At 33.3% G+C, this 22,429-nt stretch overlaps 1 protein-coding gene across 1 annotated transcript in view; it reads left to right on the forward strand.

Moving 5' to 3' along the window:
- Positions 1–680: 680 nt before the first annotated feature.
- The window catches only part of LOC123663073 (anoctamin-5-like), a 33,146-nt gene continuing 11,397 nt past the window's right edge, over positions 681–22,429 (forward strand). The window contains exons 1-13 of the mRNA XM_045597815.1: positions 681–1,198; positions 3,909–4,006; positions 11,726–11,833; positions 14,198–14,414; positions 16,282–16,347; positions 16,813–16,881; positions 18,657–18,817; positions 20,083–20,251; positions 20,620–20,740; positions 21,110–21,221; positions 21,532–21,692; positions 21,786–21,922; positions 22,159–22,425. Of these exons, the coding sequence (XP_045453771.1) occupies positions 968–1,198; positions 3,909–4,006; positions 11,726–11,833; positions 14,198–14,414; positions 16,282–16,347; positions 16,813–16,881; positions 18,657–18,817; positions 20,083–20,251; positions 20,620–20,740; positions 21,110–21,221; positions 21,532–21,692; positions 21,786–21,922; positions 22,159–22,425 (1,917 nt within the window). The 5' untranslated portion in view covers positions 681–967. The remainder of the gene's footprint in view (positions 1,199–3,908; positions 4,007–11,725; positions 11,834–14,197; positions 14,415–16,281; positions 16,348–16,812; positions 16,882–18,656; positions 18,818–20,082; positions 20,252–20,619; positions 20,741–21,109; positions 21,222–21,531; positions 21,693–21,785; positions 21,923–22,158; positions 22,426–22,429) is intronic.

Genomic DNA, 22,429 nt, shown 5'->3' on the forward strand with positions numbered 1-22,429 from the left:
TTTTTTGCTGCTATTAAATTGTAGTTCGTTGTGGACATTTTTATCAATAGTTTTACGTATGAAAGTGCTGTAATTATATAATTGTTTTATGCTCATTAATTTATTTTCGCGATAGATTTTTTTAAAAGATAATATTTTAAGATACATATCATTCTCAAGCCGAAAAATTGTAGTAGGAATAGATCACAAGAGCAAATTCAAGAAAGAATAAAATTACGCTTCAACCTGTAATATCCCACGGCTGGGCTGTAATATCGTAGGCCTCTTTCCCCATGTAGGAGAAGGATCAGAACTTCACTCACCACGCTGCTCCAATGCGGGTGGGTGGATACATTCCCTACTATGAATAACGATCGCTATATGCGGTAGGGAGACCCCCTAGGACTGCACAAACACCCAGACCACGGCAAACATCTATATTGCCAATACAAATGTTTGTCATGTGCGGGGATCGAACCCGCGACCGCCAGCGCAACAGCCACAAACCACACAAAAATCTCGAATATTTGCGACTTGCTGCATTCGTATTAGTTAGTATAATGTAGACCGCACATAATCTTAAGCTATAGAGCTTATGGAGCTTATATACTACTATTCTCTATGCCTTATATACTTGTTCTGTCAAATAATGACTATGACAGATGACATCAAACCAAAGTTGCTAAAAAAAGCTCGGTTCTCCTCTAGTCATCTCATTCGCCTCGCTGAGTAGGAATAGTTGTATTTAGTAATAAGACTGATTGTTGTTCAATAGATCACGGATTTTGTGGGTAATTATATAAAACAAAAAAGTATTATTGTTGTGTGTTATGTGTAACGTCAACATTATCTAGAAATTATTATTTGTCGCTCTTTTTGAATGGTGACTTTTCGTCTTGAAGTCGAAGACGAGGAGCATGATAAAAGCTTATTAATCGAAATATTTAGTGCGGTATACAGTGGTGTGTCGTGAAGTGATTTGTATGTAATGTCTGACGGAGATCCTTCTCTCGAAGAAGATACCCCGAAGCCTTTGTTGGAGAGACCGGAAGAAAATGTGTTTACGCCGAAGATAGCGACGCCGATCTTTTCCGGAAGTGTGAGGCTGCACCACAAGCCATCCGACGTTGGAGAAACGGAGTCTTTTCTCTCTGATGCTCAACGAAATGAACTCGCGTTCCAACAACTGTTCCAAAATGGCGATGGAGAACTTGAGGAAGTGAGTGTGTACTGTATTTTTATTCTTTAATATATAATGGTAACTTGTGTCATCAAATGTCCGCATTCTGATATATATTAGTAACACATTTTTCTTATTCTCTTATTAGTTAAAAAGTATTTAAAATTTCATTAGCTAAATACTTAAACTTATAATATTACTTATAAACTCTGGTCTAGTGCTTGATATAGTAAAGTATATTTGCAGTCTTACAAATAACGGTAATTATGTACAATCGAGGAGTGTAATTTAACCCTAACCTATCTAACTTAAGAAGTACAACATTTAACGACAGTTTCGTTTAACAAAAAAAAAAAAAATAACCCAAACCTATCTAACTTAAAAAGTACAACGTTTAACGACATTTTCGTTATACAAAAAAAAAAAACCCTAACCTATCCATACACTCCTCGATTGTACATAATATCCCAAATAACAAATAAGAATAAAATTGGAGATATTTAAGTATTCTGTTTAAAAAAAAACTTGTTGAAATTTTTACAATCTGTATTAACTTAATGTGCTACGTCAACAGTGCATACATTGAAATAAGGAAATGAGTAATGCAATAATCAGCTACATAAACTTAGACAACAGTTTATTGTTTATTTGCTTCATCTGATGGTTTTTATGAGATAAAATAATATCCATAACTTTTACGTGTTCAACATACTATACTTAGAACAATCACAATTTTAATCTCCCATATATCCAATATAGGACCCAATTTTTTTTTTCTAAGAAATTTTTAGCCTTTTCTGAAATGTATATTTATAAATGATATAAAAATGTTTTTAAAAGGCATAGTAAAACACAATACTACCATTAAAATCAAACAAATTATTTGCGATTGAAGGAGAGGCCTATGTGGATATGGTGAATAATAACAATGCTAAAATATTTAATAAATGTATCAAATAATTAGATATTTATTTGACAAAATGTAGTTTCTCAGATTTTACATATAGTGAGAGTATCTCAGATATTTATGTAAAACTAAGACGAAATATGATTAAATAATTAATTAACAATATTTATGTAATATATTTCACAATGTGTGTTGTACCACTGGGTCTAGAAAATCATCATATAATTATAGCATGTTTCATCTAGGAATTCAAAATAAATGTGTGTTAAGTCTGTACAGACATTGCAACACATAATACAGTTTTAAACTATACAGATAACAAACTATAGTATTGAAAAGAATTAATTATAGGGGAAAAAAAGTACTCATATTTTTTTAATTTTTATTGTTCCGAGTAGCTAAGATGACCCAGTAGATAAACTCATAACCTTAACCCGAGAATGTAAACTGAAATACATTTCAATTAACCCTGAATTTATAAGCCTTTGCTTTTCTAGTAACAACTTAACATGTGTTACAATAACACAAATATTAATCTATATAAATCTTCATAATTGTTTTTTTTTTTTTATAAAAAAAATCATTTTATATAAAACATAATTTCTGTAAACTACATTATTTTTTATTTTAATGACAATTTTCTTGATATGAAACATATTATAATTTTTTTAAATACCTACTCTAATTAATTGTTTCAACATAAAATTTTCTAATAACTGCTCTAACTAATTTTATTCAATTAAGCCTGTGTAGTAAGCCCAAAGGTGATTAACTAATGAACATAATGTTTAAGGTATAACTATTTGTAGTATACAATTTGTAGTGGTGTGTGTGTTGACAAAATGTTTCATATTTAATTTTAGTTAAATAGTCACCGATATTCCTTCAAGAGGACGTGTCGTAATAAATTCGCGCGCTTTTACGATTGTTTAGTTATATTACAGAAAATTAAACTTCGATTTGCATGGAGATAATAATGTGTGTGTGTGTGTGTTGTCAGTGGTACAAAAATTGAAAATAATAAAATTCAAAAATTTATATTTTCGTGATTAATTTTTTTAAATAATAGTCTCAATAATCGTGGCTAACAGCGACGTAAACTTTTACAAAACTTCTTTCACTGTATGTCTGTATCACAACTATGAAAACGATGACAGTCTTTTCTTGAAACACTAATGAGATAGATCTTTAAATAAGTGACATTTTGTGAAAGTAAAGTGATTACATAATTGGAAATAATATATGGTGGATAAAATTACAGTTCGATTCGATGGTTTAAAATACAGTATATAATGTCTATCATTAGGTGTATAAATGCTAATCAAATACAGATGAATCAGACTCGGCCGGAGCCTCTGTGAAACGACCAAGGTCAGTAATATCTTAGGTTTTTCTACAAGTGTAGTGTAGTCTTGTAAATTGAAGTTTACAAAATGATCGCGAGGAGCGTTATCGAAGTTTTGTGTTACGTTCTCTATGATAGTAATAGGAATAGAGTTTTTAGAAGTCGCGCGAGAAAGGTAATCTGTAAAGTATGGTATTTACTTGTACTTATTTGTTTTTTGTTTGATGTACAGCGAAGCGATGGGAATGAGTGTTTAATTTTTTTTAAACATGATAGATTTTATTAGAAAAAAATGTGCTCCAAAAAGTTTAGTGTACATAGTCGTACGTAATGATTACGATATTAAATGTGAATATAGAAATGAGAAATAATAACGAGGTCGTTCACTAAACTAAATGAATATACTCGGCAATTTAATACAGTTGCGACACATTTTAAGATAGCGAAGGTAAGATCACTGGCAAGTGTGATTGATATTGATATATTGTTTGGGTCAGACGGAGAAAGCGGCGCAAGAGAGGAGCGCCGATCTGCACGCCATGTCCGTGCTGAGTACGTACCAGGATAATCTCTCGCAGGATATGAACACCGACCGGTGAGTTTAGATGTTGTGCACAAGTCCGGGGACGGAAATATATTTAGGCCCGATTTCTATATTAAAAAACGACCCCTTATACTTATAAACGTTAGTTATGATAACGAAACGTTTTTGTTTAATATAGGAACCGGGATTTTTGTCCTTTATTCTAACCGTTTTGAATCCAATCCAATTTTGTGTTGTCACTCATGTCCCCGGACCTCCCGGTACCGATGACATCGCAACGAGTTTTTCACTTAATGCCCACACCTTGACACCAATTTTTAAAAGATAATTACGATTTACTAAACCGTTTTTAAAGGTTTAGTAGTTGGTACTAAAATATTACATGTTTTTGTTTTTCAAATTTCAAAGTTGAATTACTTAATTTATAGTCAAGGACGTATGTAAACATTAAAGTTATTTTTTACAATTGCTGTTGTCACAATTAACATAATAATATCTTGTGAACTTTTTTTTTATTGAAAAAATTGTTATGATGTTTTTAAATAAGTACACGAATTTAAAATATTTGTTTAGTGATAAAGTAATTGTAAACTTGTTTCATGATAGTAATTAATATTTACAATAACATTAAATAAATGTTTATATATTAAAGTTAATTAATAAAGACATACAATTTTTTAAGTGAAAACTCTTTAGTATCGTTCTGTTTTGAAACTCGATGAAATTAATATGCGCCACGGTAAAGAAACAAACAGAAATGTATAGATAGGAGAATTGAGACAGAATAAATTACACAGTACAGTATAACTGAGGTAGGGCACAGCAGGAATTTCCTGCTCAAAATGTGGAGCAGCCCGACTGGGGTAGTACCTCGACCTTACAGAAGATCACAGCAAAATAATACTGTTTTCAAGCAGTATTGTGTTCCTGTTGGTGAGTAAGGTGACCAGAGCTCCTGGGGGGATTGGGGATTGGGTCGGCAACGCGCTTGCGATGCTTCTGGTGTTGCAGGCGGCTATAAGCTACGGTAATCGCTTACCATCAGGTGAGCCGTATGCTTGTTTGCCGACCTAGTGACATAAAAAAAAAAGTATTTTATATTCTCGACTTTTCAGAAGATTCACGCCGTGTGTGAATTGCACACTCACACTTTCTCAGTTATGATTTTGATGTCAACTTTATTGGTGTGCAAGGGTGTGATGTCATTGGTCATTTTGTCCTGTGTCCGTAACTCATACGCATGTGGTTTTAACAAAACGTTTATTTTATCGATTCAGAATTATCGACACTAATGAGGTGATAGCAGAAATAATTGAAAAATAAAGTATAAATAGGTTTAATAAAAATAATCGTTATATAAATTAATGACTTGTTTATATGTGTTTAACGGAAGTGTTGGGTTTCAGCCATTATATGGTCTATGTGTGTTTTTAATGGTGGTCTAATTGGACGTTGTATCTGTTGTCTATGTTTGTTATTTTAGAAGGTATTTTTTAAAACTAGTCAAATGTCAGCGCTCCGCACAGCGCTTCCTCCAAACCGACTTCGTTTTAAGCCGGTCGGACATCCCGAGCCCTCCTAAAGGGTTCCCCCTTTTTTTTACACGGCTCAATACCCGGCCACCCCACCCGGTGACGCTGTAAAGGCCGATAAGGCCAACAGCAATACACAATCTGAAAAAAAAAGATGTTAAATCCATTTTTCCATAATTCCACCTAAGTAATTGAATTTCAAAATTTTAAGTAAACTCGTTTGAAATAGGCTCTTTTGGAAATTGATACTGTAAAATTATGTTTTAGGAATTTACGGTACATTATACTTGTATTGAAAAAAGGTAAAAGAATTCCCATCCCCAGTAGAAGCTGTAGAAAATTTTATCAAAAGTTTTGATTTGAGGATCATACTTTTGAAAATGATAGGAATTTGAAGTATTTATCATTCATTTATAGTTGTTTTAAGAATTTACATGAAAATTTAGCCAAAGATATGCATTTGAACCAAAGTTATAATACTCTCTGAAGACACCTGCCTCGAAAAAATGAGATCTTACTTCTTCTACGAAAACAGCTGATTGGCTTTTCTGAAACTAAACAAACTGGCGGCTGGCTGTAAGCATACATGAACGGAATGAACTAGGTATTATGAAAAGAAAATGTTGTAAATTGGCTTTTTGGCTCACTTCAAAATAAAATATATCGAATTTCATGTATTATTTTTTCAACTTTTGTTCCAAAAAGTACTTAAAATTTTGGGGTGGTAATAGATCATTACGTGCGTCTATATATGTTGAATCGACCACATAAGTTTGAAGTGAAGCAGCCAATGAACTCTGAAGAAAGAATGTTTGAAAAAAAAAAAAAACGCAACGCTATACGCGCTTGAAGTTCAGTTATGGCTATAAAAATTCAAGTACAGTAATGACTATAAAAATTCTAACTTACCTTCTTATCTAATCTGCGATAATCTGTCTGCGATATTTGATCCATAGAGTACATTTTTATAATTCTTTTGAAAGTCTTATATCTCATTTGATTTGAGCGAGATCTGACTAATAAATTTTGAGTTGTCTCTTAAAATGCTTAGTTTTATTTTCTTTATATTTCTGCTTTTTCTGCATTAGATGTTGAATTTTTTAGTGACATCACTGGCGCTTCGTTCGAAGGCTAAGATCCGCTTTTCGTCAAGTTTGTCTACGTAAATATGCGCTTTCCGTCCAGTAAGGTTGATTGTCATTATTTTTAAAATAAATTGGGACCTTTCATTGTATATTATGACAGACAAAAACGTTGTAATTTAAAAGGTTTTAGGGCGAACGTCACGTCTTTACATTATTTATATATTACATTATCAGAAAAAGAGAAAATAACAGATGCAATCCTAAAATACAGTAAGCAAAACATGAAGCGATGGGAACCTCCATGACCATGCCGTGCCGTCATGGAGGTTTTTTAGCATAAGCGTACGTGTATTCTTTATCCTTTTGGGTTGTGAAGCGGTTTGGAATAAATTTTCGTTTTTTATTACGACCAGTGAAAACATAATAAGTTATGCTTCCCTTTTATTAGTGGGTAGATACTCATTTTGTAAATAAATAACTTATATTTTGATCACAAGTTTCAAATTAATTTTTTCAATTAATGAAACAGTCCCCCCGTGACCATGGTTGCTGTAAAGTATCCGAAACGTCGGGAATCAAAAGATAATAATAAACCGCGATAAAATCCGAAAAAAGTTGTTTCATTAAATGAGTAAAATTCGCGTAAACATTAGAAAACAATAGTTTTTTCAAGCTCTGAATTTGAACCAAAACTAAAATAAATTTCACAACGTAAATAACTACGTTACGTTGTCGTCGCGTTGGTGCAACGGTCACAGCCATGGATTATACCTGTTGCGCTGGCGGTTGCGGGTTCGATTATTTTTATTTGCCATACAGGTGTTTGCCGTGTCTGGGTGTTTGTGCAGTCCTTGTGGGTCTCCCCACCGTGCTTCGGAGAGCACGTTAAGCCGTCGGTCCCGGTTGTCGGTATCATGAACACCTGATAGCGATCGTTACTCATAGTAGGAAATATATCCGCCAACCCGCATTGGAGCAGCGTGGTGGATTAAGCTCTGATATTACAGGCTGGTGCTGTGTGGCTACGGCACTAAAGAATTTAGCCACCCCCTCTCTTCCCGTGGGTGTCGTAAGAGGCGACTAAGGGATATCAAGGTTCCACAACCATCTTGGAACTTAAGAAGCCGACCGATGGCGGGATAACCATCCAACTGCTGGCTTTGAAATACACAGGCCGAAGACGGGCAGCAGCGTCTTTGGTGCGACAAAGCCAGTACTGCGGTCACCAACCCGCCTGCCCAGCGTGGTGACTATGGGCAAAACACATGAGTTCACGTTATTTTTGACGTTAGCTTGTGGAGGCCTATGTCCAGCAGTGGACTGTATAGGCTGTAATGATGATCTTTATTTCTGTAATAATTCAACTCCATACGAGTTTATACCAAAATCAATCTCTTCTAATCAATATCTAAGTAAAATTAGGGATAAGTTTATGAGACTGCCCTTAAAGTTGTTATCATAGACACCTCTCGTGGAAGGAAAATTATCCTCAAATTTGCAGTTCTGGATTAAGTTACGAAACTGCTTTTATATAGCAGAGGCTTTTCCCCAACAGTGGGATGTTTTCAGTCTGATTCAGTTTAGTTCAATACAATACTAGTTTTTAAGTGGTCGCGTTTATAGACTTTGAGGAAAATAATATTCAGGAATTCTATTGTTGTGCGCGCTTCTTTATTTTTCGTATAGGAAAATAACAATAGATGAGCAATTACTTAAAAATTATAAATAACTTATTTTATAACATTACAAGCGACCCGCTCCGGCTTCGGTTGCTAAAACTATCAGTGTTCCTCTATTATATTATGTATTATACATATAAACCTTCCTCTGGAATCACTCTATTTACTAAAGAAAACCGCATCAAAATCCGTTGCGTAGTTTTAAAGATCTAAGCACACAGACAGCAGGAAGCGACTTTGTTTTATACTATGAGTATGTAATGATTAAGATTTAATATGGGCCGACTGGAAGAGAACTTTATAATCGATAAGTTCGCCTTTACTAACTTAGGAGTATATTGTATTTGAAAATTTATGTGCGTCTGGAGTGTAATGAAGAATAATGTAAATATATACTAAATATTGCCTAAGCACGTAATGTTTTGAGTCATAATTATTATAAATAAATTATGTTATACCTAAATGGCTATAAATACTAAATTTTTAAATTGTTAATAGTTGTTTAAATTTCGATAAAGAATATCTTTACATAATTATATAGCTTTTTACAATTCTGTGATCATATTTAAAAACGAAATTCACTTGTAATCTTATATATAAAATTCTCGTGTCACAATGTTAGTTAACATACTCCTCCGAAACGGCTGGACCGATTTTTATGAAATTTTGTGTGCATATCGGGTAGGTCTAAGAATCGGCCAACATCTATTTTTCATACCCCTAAGTTATAGGGGGGGGGATTAAGAGGGTTAGTTAAATATATGGCAAAACAACGTTTGCGGGGTCAGCTAGTATACATATAAAGTTTTGGTACAGATTTTTATAGACAAAAAAAAAACAAAGCTTAGGCAATAAAGGCATTTAATTTATTCTAAAATATCACTAGTTTAACAATTTGCTTAGTTTTCTTAAAAGTAATATTTTTATTGAGTTTTAACAAAACAGTTCCTGCCCAAATTATGTTTCACGGAAACATCTCGTCATAAGTGCATTACCCTCGATCGATATGGTAAACAATGACGTCGTCAATTGGCTTCGGTTAGTGAATTGCTAAATGATGATTGATTCAATGACATACATAACATATGTTGAGTATTTTAAAAATATAACTATGTGTAACTTTTTAGCGCTCCCCTCATTCGAAAACCGTTCATTAGTTTTGCGGACCAATTGGCGCCCCTTTGTGAGTAGCGCCCGGGCATGATGCCCCCCTTGACCCGCCTCGTTACGCCACTGGATACAGGACACACGTCTTTTGAAATAAATTTATAAATTGATGAATTGTCGAAAGTTAAAACTTCATTGGCAATCGCAATCAAGCAGTAACGCAACAAGTCCCGAGTTCACCCGATCGAGCATTTCATCTCAGAGCGTGACGGATCAGCCTAAGTTACTACCTACAAAAAAATGTGTGTGCGGTGCGCCAAAAGAAGTTTTCATTTCAAAAATATAGATAGCTGTGCGCGCGATTACGTCCGCGTGGAATTTAAAAAAAATATTGTTCAGTTCGCTATGTTACAAAATAAATAAATTTCTAAAATAAAAGTAACCTAAATTACTAATTATTACATCAGCTATCTGCCAGTAAAAGTCCCGTCGAAATCGGTCCAGCTGTTTCAGAGATAGCCGGAACAAACAGACATCCAAAAATTGTAAAAAATGATTTTTTAGTCTATGTACAGTGTACCACATGCATTTAGTAAAAACCGGGTATTTTAATATTACAAACAGACATTCCAATATAGATTAAGCTTCAAATTATTCAGAATATAATCTACATCGCTATTTTAAACGTTATAATATTAGAAATATATAATGTTAGAAACATCGAAATATAAATATACATTTAAAAATACCGCTTTTTACGTGTAGGTGTTTAATACCGTATTTGTGATGCGCCAAAAATAGCTCATTATGTTTTGAAGAATTAAAAATAAAACTTTTTGCGTAGTGTTTGCCGAAATAATATCTGTTGACAAAACAATAACAATCAATTTAATAATTTTTTTTAATCTTTATTTTTTTAGGGACTTTTGTCTACACAGACATGCCAGCCCCATCATACCCTAATTCCTCACTATGTCTAAGAAATGGAGAAAGAATCATTGATGATGTAAGATCATATTAACTAACAAATTTGCTGCATAAGACAAAGGTTCTTTTAACACAGAAAAAAAAAGTACCCATATCAAATTTATTTATACTAAATCGTTTCATCAATGATTCTCTTTCCGTTTCGTATTTATAACATTCACATAGTATGTGGTGTACATCATCTAGCAGGCCGCATGTGTCACAATAAGGGGATTCAGCTTTTTTCATTAAAAAGGCAAACTTTTTGGATGGAAAATGGCCTGAACGTAATTAAAATAAATACTTGCAATTTAAGCGCAAAAAAAGTGTTTATATACGACATCACATTAAAAACCTTTACAACTATCAGTGTTCCTCTACAATATTATGCATGTATTATATTATACATATAAACCTTCCTCTTCTCTATTTACTATAGAAAACAGCATCAAAATCCGTTGCGTAGTTTTAAAGATCAGCATACAGACAGCGGGAAGCGGCTTTGTTTTATACTATGCAATAATTTGTGTTATTTACATATTTTGCTATTCATCTTGTATATAGTGCTGTAATAAATTTTATAATATGAATTAAATGAGATTTATTAAACTTATCTCATTGTCTGTGTGCCACATACTAAAAATATTTAAATATATCTTTTGCAAGAGATAACGACGATACAGCTGTCGGATTTTAATACAGTAGGTTATTATTCTGTTGTCTATACATTTATATTTATAATCATTAAATAGTATAAAACAAAGTCGCTTCCCGCTGTATGTATGCTTAGATCTTTAAAACTACGCGACGGATTTTGATGCGGGTCTTTAGTAAATAGAGTGATTCCAGAGGAAGGTTTATATGTATAATATAGTAGAGTAATACTGATAGTTTTTGCAAACGTGCGAAGCCGGGGCGGGTCGCTAGTTTTATTATAATGCTTTTTCAATTATTACAATTTATTTAAACTTTCCAGTGTATTAAAATATAATATTCAAAAAAATTATGTACCTCAAAAGTGGATTATACTTGATGTTATTATATTTTTTTTCACGTATTAATACATTTTATTTTGTTTTATGTTGGTGAATAAATTAAATTGAAATATTACAACAGTAGAAATTGACATTATTTGTTTCGTATTCCTAGTTTACAAATTACGACGTCTCCTAATTATGTAGCCGCCGATATTGAATTTCGTGTTCAAATACGAGGATTTACTGCATTTTCCGGATTCCTTATAAGCGTTCTAACCTACCAAGCGTTTTAAAATTTAATGTGTAATAAAATACTAATTTATGTGTAATAACAACGTGTGATAACAAACGTGTTCGTCAAGTTATCAACCAGTAACATTTCGGTTAGTTCAGTATTAGGTTTTTGCATACACTAACGTTGCAGGGACAACGGTAGCGAGGCGTCAACACGGCCCGCGGAGGAATATGGTTGCGGAGACGTCCGACCAGACGTAACCAACAATAATGGGAAACCGGTGGCAAATCATTGCTCGTGAGTAGAGAAATAGCGAAATTCAAGTATGCACAGTAGAGAATGATGCACTGCTACTTGCAGACGTATTAAAATGCTGTTGATGTCCATCTTTAAAACACCCCACAAACTCTAACCAAAAACCAGCTCAGATAGAGAGGTTTACTTTTGTCTTTCTTCTATTATATCAAAAAAAAAAAAAAAAAAAAAATTATTAATCGTTAAATATCGTAAAATATTTAATTTTTTTTTTTTTTGCATGGATGGACGGTCAAACAATCTCTTGTAGTAAAATCGGTTACGATTAATCGTTGATTGATAAGCTGTTTCATAAATTTAACATAAATTTAGCATAAACTTAGCATTTAATACGAAATAAATAATTTAGTTGCTTGTCAGTAAAGGAAGTGTCATTGATCTATTTCTAAAAAGTTACTCATTCTACACTGAACTCGTAAATAATGTATGAATCATACAGACTAGTGATTTGAATAAACGAATGTTTTTTTTTTTTTTTTTTTGTAAATATAAGCATAGTATCGAAGTTGTACTATGAGTTCTGGTGTTGGCAATGGAAAATGAATTAAAATTTGTAGAGAAATATAGACATGTACTTTTTAAGAAAATCGCTTTAAGAAAAAAATAAAATAAAAATAAACTGTACACACATTTTATTTTAATTATTAATTAAAAAATATTATTACTTTGAAACATTGAATTGTTTTAGTAATTATGGTGAACGTATAATTATAAAAATATGTAATATATGATCTGGCCCCAAGCGGCCAAAGCCGCTTTTCACCGCCAATTTGTGATAAAGAATATATAAAAGTCTAAATTAATTAATTTAATTAGTATAACCTAAGGGAAAACTACAAAGGCTATATGTTCATAATTTGCAAAAAAAAAAAATGAAAACAATAATTTTATTAAAAATTGTAAAGCTAAAAATTATTTAAGTAAGTTTATGTTGGGGTAGATAGTTTCGCTATCGCCAACTTTTCTCTAAATGTTTTCGGAGTGTAATAATTCTTAAGAACATACATATCACTTGTAGCACGTATTTAATAAAACTAAGAATATTATTTTTGAAACTTAGGAATTAACTTATGTATGATATGTATTGGGAAAAATACCTATCCTTCCTTCAATATCAAGCTTTCAAATTTCCGCTCAAAAATCTAGGCGTATATAGGTATGCAAATTATTAATGTAGTGTAAAAATATGTTATTATAATCTGTTTATGTGTATTAGAAATTATAATGGGTTTGTGTCTAAAAAAACACACACACACACACACACAGAAACCCCCCATTTGAAGGAACACACACACACAGTCAGAAGTCGAACATTCTGTATATAGATGAATGCCTAAAATAATGTTTAATGTTTGCGTGTAATTTTTGCTCGCTATATTATTATGTTAGGTAATAAGAAAGTAACAATATTCTTGTTTTAAATAGGAAATCATATCGCGTTCAGAACAAGTTATATCTTGTTATTCCTGATGTTATTACATACTATTTATTTAGTTTTATTTGTATAGTAATTTAGTTTATTTTCGTTTATCGTGGTAAAATGCACGTATGATACGGATTTGTTGTTTATTATAGTTTTTATTGATTGTTAATAATCAGCTAACGTGCAGCGGTAAAGCGAATTTAGCTTAAAATTGAAATAAAGTTTTATAAAACTAAATTTTATATGTATTAAAAATGTTCAAATTTAATTAAATAATATAATAATTTTAATATGTTTCTTGTCAATTCTTATCATGAAATACAGAAGTTAAACAACTTGGAAGATTAAACAATGTGTATTTTACAAAATTATGATAATGGTTTTTTTTATATATTTATACTATCGTTCATCAAAGAACTTTTTCAAATATTTATTAAAATATATAAAAATAGTCAAGTTCATCCAACTGTGGTACATAACAAGTCAAGTTATACATACACAGTTACCAATCAAGTCTGTTCTTCGCTGGTGTGGGTTTAGCGTGCGTTGGATTGTTGCATCAAAACATCGGCTTTTTGTTTTTCATTGCTTTTGTCAGAGCGCTGAGGTGATTGTCTCATATATCTTTTATTTTACGTTGTGTACGTAATTAAAAACTAACCACCATTGTCATGCCACTAATGTACTAAACACGTAATCTTTACTTACTATATTATTTTGGCGGTCTTCAAAATTATATTGAGATTGTAATCTCGATTGAACCGATCAATCTCTTTCGTGTTCTCTCCATTATATCCGACATTTTTCGAATCATCCGTATTATCTTGGCAATAGTCATAGATGGCTATAAAAAATAAATAAATCAGAAGGTGTTATTTCAAAAATTTGGTATGACTTAAATTATTGAAAATTTTCGTGTTCAGGATAATAATGGACGGTATTCTTAACAATCCATCCCTCACGTTCAACGATGGAGTGCGATCAGTTGACTTCGTGTTGGTGTGGGAGGCGGGTAAAGATGACGCGACTACCCAAGAGGCCTTCGAGCACAGACGGATATTTGAACAGAACCTCGAAAACGAGGGCTTGCAACTGGAGAGGGAAGCACCAGCGAATCTCTACGGCTTACATTTCATAAAGGTATGGTAATTATGGAATTTTTATACTATCACTTGAAATTAGGTCAAGATTCAAAGAGGAAATATTAAAATTATAAGAACTTAGGTGCCTCCTGCACTTCATGACCTTAATGGTAGTGGTGATAATTCAGATTTTTTTATTGTCATTAGTACTATTTTGCACCAAAGTACTGTAATAACGATTGATTGATTGATTCATTCATTCATTCATTCTTTAAAATCCTACTGCTGGGCATAGGCCTCATGTAGGAGAATGGTCGGAGCTTAATTCACTGCGCTGCTCAACTGCGTATAGGCCGGTACTATACTAATGTTGAGTATAAATATTACGTTCCGACGTTTACACGTATGATGCATCTGAATTATTTGTTATAATAACATTTATTTTAGAATATTATTGATTGTCGTGTTGAAGTTTTCTCATATGGCAATACTAATGAAAAGACGATCAAGGTAATTGTACATACAATTACCGTGATCGTCTTTTCATTAGATGAAATAAAATCGCTTGATTAGAAAATAACAGCCAATTTAAGACCAATTTATCTTATTACCGTTTACAAATGCCTCATTTTCTGCCCGTAAATATAAATTCAGATGCAAGTCCATTGCGAGAATTATGTCAATAATAATGTTATTATTATTTTGTCAAAAGAACTATTGTATATAAATGAACTATAATATAATATATAAATGAAAATCATGCTTAAGCGTACCTAATACGAAATTTAGACTGAGAGAGAAAAATTTTTTTTTGAACAATTTGCTTCATTTGAAATTTTGGATACGATTAAAATAAATATTCTTAGAATACTACTAGCGACCCGCCCCGGCTTCGCACGGGTGCAATGCTGATGCTAAATATACTACAGAATGTCTTTATTTATAGTATGAAGCTAGCTTATAGCATGGTTATTAACATAATAACAACATTCAAATATGCGTTGTTAGATTACACGTTGTTACAGAATGCGTTGAAGAAATAAGGGTTCACTGCTCGTTCCCCGTAGGTGATAGCGTGATAATTTGTAGCCTATATGTTGACCTGACTTCTTAATAATATTCGTGCCAAATTTGAAGTAAACCCATGCAGTACTTTTTGAGTTTATCCCGGACATACTTACAGACAAACAGACAAAAATTCTAAAAACCATATTTTTGGCTTCGGTATCGATTGTAGATCACACCCCAAGCATTCTTTAAAAAAAATATTCATTGTACAGTTTTGATTTTCCTACCATTTTATTATATGTATAGATTATATTTATTGAAGCGTTAGGGCAAGTAAGTTGTATATTTAGATGATAACATTGATTCTGATATCGCAGTTCAATGAAAGGACGATAGTTGAATAACACGCTGTATAATGGTAGTAATAAAAGCTTAGGGTGGATCGGCCGCTAAGAGGATTTTTTTTTTGTAAAGAGTGTGTGAACTTAGTGAATTGTATGTAAATATAGGTGTCATTGAGGTAAGGTATAGCAGAATATATCCGTCTCGAAATATGAAGCAGCCTGTCTGGGCAAGTAGGTAAGAACTTTTTAAGGTAACGGCTATATTAATCTCTGTTAATATTCTAAGTGCTCCTTTGGAGAGTTAGGGTTGGGTTAGCAACGCGCTTGCGATGAGCTTGGTCTTGCAGTGGTTCAAGCCTACGGTAACCGCTCACCATCAGTTAAGCCGCACGGTTGTTTACTCGTCGTACTTGGAGCGGTGTTATTTAGCTGTGATTTTCTGTCAAGTGGAGGTACTTCGTCAGTCGGGCTGTTTCAAATTTTGAGCAGAATATTTCTTGCTTGTGTCCTTACCTCAATGGAAGTTTAAAAATAATATTTTTTTTTATCGCTTTAAAGTCAGTTTTTTTTTAGATTCACGCACCATTGTCTGTGCTAAGAGACTACAGTGAAGTGCTCAAGCTTAGGATGCCAATGAAGGTAATTTTTTTTTGTAATTAATAATTTACTGATAAATAAATATTAAGAAGCAATGTGATGATAATCTTTAGAGAAAACGTGACTTGGAAACTTGTCAGTGTAATAGAAAATGTTTAGAATGTTATGTTAATTAACCTAACCCATTAAAGTATTGCTTCGATAAATATCTATAAATCTTTACCTCTTTTTATAAAAATATACAATTTATGATATATATTTTTTATGTTTTGAATAATTCAATTACTTTAATTTATTTAAAATTTATTAAGTTAATCTTATTTAATTAAATTTTAAATTATCTTTCGATTAATTATGGGTGTGTAGTTAAACTATTATAGCTTAAAATTGTTTTATAAATGCTAACTAGCTTTTGTTAAGTCGGGAAGGCTTTGATATGAAATTGGTAAGCACATGTTATATAAATTTATTTAAAAAAAAGCACTATAACTAAATAAACGTTCGTAGGACTGCAGTAAGATACGCAAAGGCGGTCGAACGAATGCCATACTGAATGCTGCGATGTATATGTCGAAGGTATGCAGCTGTCGTCGCTAAGATGCGTACACGCTTGTCTAACAGCTTGAAACATTCCATTCGGGGAAAGAGGGGGTCATGTTGGCGGGTTTGGTGGGGGCTACGTTTGGGGAAGGGTGGGTGTTTGTGAGGAAAAATAAAACAAGTTTTTTTAGTTGCTTTTAAAGATATATAGCTTGAGTGCTTGGTTTGATTCAATGTTAATATATCGCCATAACCAGTAACATTTAGTATTTCTAATTAGGGTGGTGGTTAAAATAAGTTTATTACCATATTTGCTCTTCCTATAAAATAATTTGGTTTATTTATTTTGTTTTTCTCTTTAAAAGCGTAAGTTTAAAGATAAAGAGTGTATTGTGTAGGACTAACGTAAACGCATGTGGTACATAGCCAGCAATTCCGGCAGATGTAACTTGGAATGAAAGACTTGGTATACTATCTAGAATTAATCTGATAGTTTCTCTGTGTAGTTATAGGCTTTATTCTTGTCATCTAATTCATGTATCAAGGTTGTTTAAAACAATTCGAGCTTTTGTTTTGTAATGCTTTCTCTGTGATTGTTTGCTTTTTAGTAAGTGATAATACTTAATTAATCTGAGCTTAGGACGTGTAAGGGTAAGTAGACGCGATGTGACGAAATGTGTTTTAATGTAACTTTGTAAAATTTAATTTCCCACCACACCAATATTTTTATCAAGTATTTTATTAATTTACATACATCAAAGAGCTATAACCACAAGTGGGCGGTGGTGTGTCGGTATTTGATAAGTCGGAAACCATTTAAAAGTCGACATAGTTCATGGAAAAAAATCATTCACAATATTAATGTAATTATGCGCTTAAATCTGTAGACGCGCTTTTTGATTAATTTCGTAATAATAGTCTAAAAATCTTGTTGTAACTAAGACCCAATCAATTGCTTTATACATATTACATATAAAAAATTAAAATAATACAATATTTAAATGAAAGTGGAAGTTTGGGCATTGTACTAAAATTGTCTAATTTTTTTTTTTTGGCCAATGAAATATAACTTTACTAGCAGACCCGGCAGACGTTGTCCTGCCTAGAAAACAGGCACCAAATTTTATTGCTTACATACCGATGGCAGCGCCACCTACCGAATCAAATTGAGATAAAAACTACCCCATCTCCCAAGTTGGACCAAATTACAGATGCTTACAAAATATTTATGATACAAATTGGTTCAGTAGTTATAGAGTTTATCGCTAACATAGATCGTGACATGAAATTTTTATACATACATATACCTATATAGATTTAGATGAATAATATTCCTGACAAAACAAAAAACGTCATTTAAATTGGTAATATTAGCGCTGTTATTAAATGGGCGTATTAGGAACTTATTTTTTGCATTTTGTTAGTAGATTTAATTTAGTGGGTATAATTTTGGTTTGATGGTTATATATATGGGATAATGGTAGTAGTTGTTGGTAGTGGATTAAATTATTATTTACAATAACACAGGTACGTGTCGTAGTTTTCGATGCTGTCATATCATGTCACATCATAATTATAGACAAAAAAATGTTCGAGTCAACGAAAGGCGTCTACATATATATTTAAATGTTTCTTTAACTGAATGCTGGGGATATTAACTATAGCTAAAACTAGTGAAGACACTAACAAAAAACATAAAAATTGTGTTTTATTACGACATCAAACATGAACAACACTTAAACCATCTTCCATAAAATAACTTTAAAATAAGAACCACGTATCAAAAATAAAATAAAAAAGTTGTCTTCCAGTTTTCAGCCTTAAAGGACGTCCACGAGAAAACAAGTAGTCTAGTGGACAAAATCGACAATTGTTGGGACAGGCTTATGTCAAAGATCAGAGTCGATCCGAACTTATTCCCCGAAAGAAAATATCGGTTAACTGCGATATATTCGAAGGACAAGGAGTACTTGTAAGTAGATGGATTTTATACACATCAGTTCAGCCTATCGCAGTCCACTGTTGGACATAGGTCTCCACAAGTTTGCGCCAAAAATGGCGTGAACTCATGTGTTCTGCCCATAGTCACCACGCTGGGCAGGCGGGTTGGTGACTGCAGGGCTGGTTTTGTCGCACCGAAGACGCTGCTGCTCGTCTTCGGCCTGTGTATTTCAAAGCCCGCATTTGGATTGTTATCCCGTCATCATTCGGCTTTTTAAGTTCCAAGGTGGTAGTGAAACTATGTTATCCCTTAGTCGCCTCTTACGACACACACTGGAAGAGAGGGTGTAGCTATAATATTTACTGCCGTAACCACGCAGCACATTTTATATACAAATGCGTACAATAAATATCGAGTCCAATTCTGTAAATTAAGTAACTAAACAATTAATAAATAGACGAGGCTTCCTACGTCTAATGTGCACAAAATCAGATATTTTGTGCTCTTGAATATTTTAAGAAATTTTCGTTTGTGACACAGAAATATCCATATATGCTCGTATTTATACTAATATATAACTTAGGCTATAAAAGGTCGGCAACGCGCCTGCTAATTCTCTGATGTAGCGGGTGTCTATGGATGTTGCTTTGACTTAACACCAGGCGTACCAAAACAAAAAAATCACGCTGTAAGCTAGATTGGTTGAACATTTAATAGTTTTTTGATGTTAAAATTTTGAAGTTCTACATCACTCAGTCAGAACATATGACTATCTTTTTACTTACGAGACATATTTTGCGAATTAGAGCAATGAAAAAAATAAGATGATTATAAGCGAAAAAATAGTGCAAAAAATTAGTTGTATGTAAAGTTGGTTTATGGACGATAGTTAAACGTGACAACGTCATAACAAAACATCTCCTAGGACGCATAGGCCAATCAAGTGGAAGAGAGATAAATGCCGCGCAAGCGTACAATGAGCATGACGGGACAATGAGCGTAACGTTACAATGAGGGTAACGTTACAATGAGTCATCCTTTTTCGTGCATTCAGCCGGCGTTCATCGATTCATTAGGCGTTGTCATTTCAAAAAGCTTTTTTGCGAAACACATTCACGATAGATACCTATTTCCTATTTATTATACCATCCCATACTGTTATTATATATCTATTCTCCACACCCCATATTGAGAAATATTAAAAACCTTCAAAATCCAATAAGCACTATTTAGACCAACTTTTATTATTAATGCTTATACTCCAATTTGTCCTAATTGCTACTTCTATTCCTCAGATTCGACACAGCATCGGAATGTTTTTGGACGCCGTCTATCAGGTCTCGTATAGTGCAGTTCATTCTCGACCGCAAGAAGTTCTCAGAAGCTGCAAACGACGATTTCGCTTTCGGTATCGCTAGACTCATTGCTGATAATACCTACAGTGCTGCATATCCTTTACACGATGTAAGAAAAGAGGTTTTAGTATTAAAAGTTTTATTTTATTGTACTAAATATGATCAATAGAAGAATTCCAATTTTTTGCTCAGCACCACAATAATATATATAGTCTTTATTATACACGAGAAAAGAAATACAAAAAATTGACTGAAGACTTGGATGTCTTAGGAGAAATTCTGCAGTGATGGACTATTTGGTCCAAACACTGGTATTAAGTTAAAAGATGTTTCCAATAACATGAGAAAATAATTTTGTCCATTATAATAAGAAAAGGTCCATTGTATATTAAGTATATTATTAAATTAAATATATATATATATATATATATATATATATATATATATATATATATATATATATATATATATTTTCAGGGTGACCTCAAGACTCCAGGATCAATGCGATATCTTCTGTACACGGAATGGGCAAGCGTTTCTAAGTGCATCAAGTATCAGCCATTGGATTATGTTAAGGATTATTTTGGCGTTAAAATTGGTAATAATATCAAAATATTTACAAGAATTTTTAGGTTGGTGGTGTTTTCTCCGTGTTGTCTGGTAGTGTAGCTCTGTGGTTGAACTCCATTTAGGTACTGACTAAAATATTCATCCAAATAAAGTTAATGTTTTGAGACCATTACAAGACTTGTTTGATCTTAAGTCGGAAGAATTATTTATAGTTTTCAGTCGCTTCTTCTTTAGCAAAACCTGCATTGCAATGCATATTAACTACATTATGTTATTGAACAACGACAAAAAAAGTTCTTCTAGACCTATTTGAATTATTTTTTTTTTGCATAAAGTTAAATGTTTTTCTTTTTAAGTTGATATAACTTTAATAAATATGGTCTAAATTTTTTTTCAGGATTATATTTCGCGTGGCTCGGCTTCTATACTCACATGTTAATCCCTGCGTCTGTTGTCGGTCTCATATGTGTCATATATTCTGCCGCGACTGTGTACTCTAATGTGCCCAGGTAAATAATCTTTACTTTTTACAATACTATATCTATAATTTAGAAAACATTCTGGTGACATTAAGGTCAATATTTGTTAATCATTTTCTGGCCGTAAACTGGATCTGGCTGGAAACTGGTTTCTAATGTGGACGAAATTGACCAAAACATGTACTTACAACTTCCTTTTGTTGTATTATTGCAACTGCGAAATAGGTTACAGTCTGGAATGGCACATTGCTTTCTTTGTGACCGAAGTCGCGGTCTTGTATTACATAACACTTGACTTACATACATTAACTTGGGATAACCTTCATTGTTTGTCTTGCAGCGAAGAGGTATGTAACTATAACTCTTCGATAAAGATGTGTCCGCAGTGCGACCACTACTGCGACTTCTGGGACCTTAAGTCGACGTGTTTACAGTCGCGCATAACGTACTTGTTCGATAACCCTACCACTGTGTTTTTCGCGATATTTATGAGCTTTTGGGGTGAGTAAATAATAATTAATGCTTGCTCAAGATTTGACCTCAAACAAGTCTTTGAAAAGTTTATTCGATTGTATCAATTAATTTTTCTTCCAGCGGCATGTTTTTTGGAGCTTTGGAAGCGTTACTCGGCGGAGATGACTCACCGCTGGGACCTCACGGGCTTCGACGTGTACGAGGAGCACCCGCGCCCGCAGTACCTCGCGCGCCTCGCGCACGTCAAGCGCACGCAGGTACCGCACCCGCACCGCCACTTGTTGTCACTGTGAGCTGACCATTTTTTTTTTGTTCGTTGTTATGTTCCATGCTAAGCGTTATTCTTTAATAAATAAGTACGATGCTATGGCACAAATTGCCTATAGTTGGCCGAACGTGCGCTCATAATTATTTTACTAATTCAATCGAACATTGCATATTTTTAAATGTTTGTATTTGTTATCGAATTTTTTATTGTTTTGAAATTGTACAGCTAAACGTGGTGACGGGTGAGCGGGAACCGATGGTACCATTCTGGCGCATGCGACTGCCAGCGGCCCTCATGTCCTTCAGCGTGGTGGCTCTGCTCATCTTGCTGGCACTAGCCACGGTACTGGGAGTGGTGCTGTACCGCATGTCGCTGCTGGGGGCTAACTTCCTGAGACAGCAGGACAACGTGCTCATCACCTATAGCCCCATCATGTTCACCACGGCGACTGCGGCCTGCATCAATTTAGTTTTCATCTGTATCTTCAACTACGTGA

This window comes from Melitaea cinxia, chromosome 2 (genome assembly GCF_905220565.1).
Source record: "Melitaea cinxia chromosome 2, ilMelCinx1.1, whole genome shotgun sequence".
NCBI classification, from domain to species: domain Eukaryota; kingdom Metazoa; phylum Arthropoda; class Insecta; order Lepidoptera; family Nymphalidae; genus Melitaea; species Melitaea cinxia.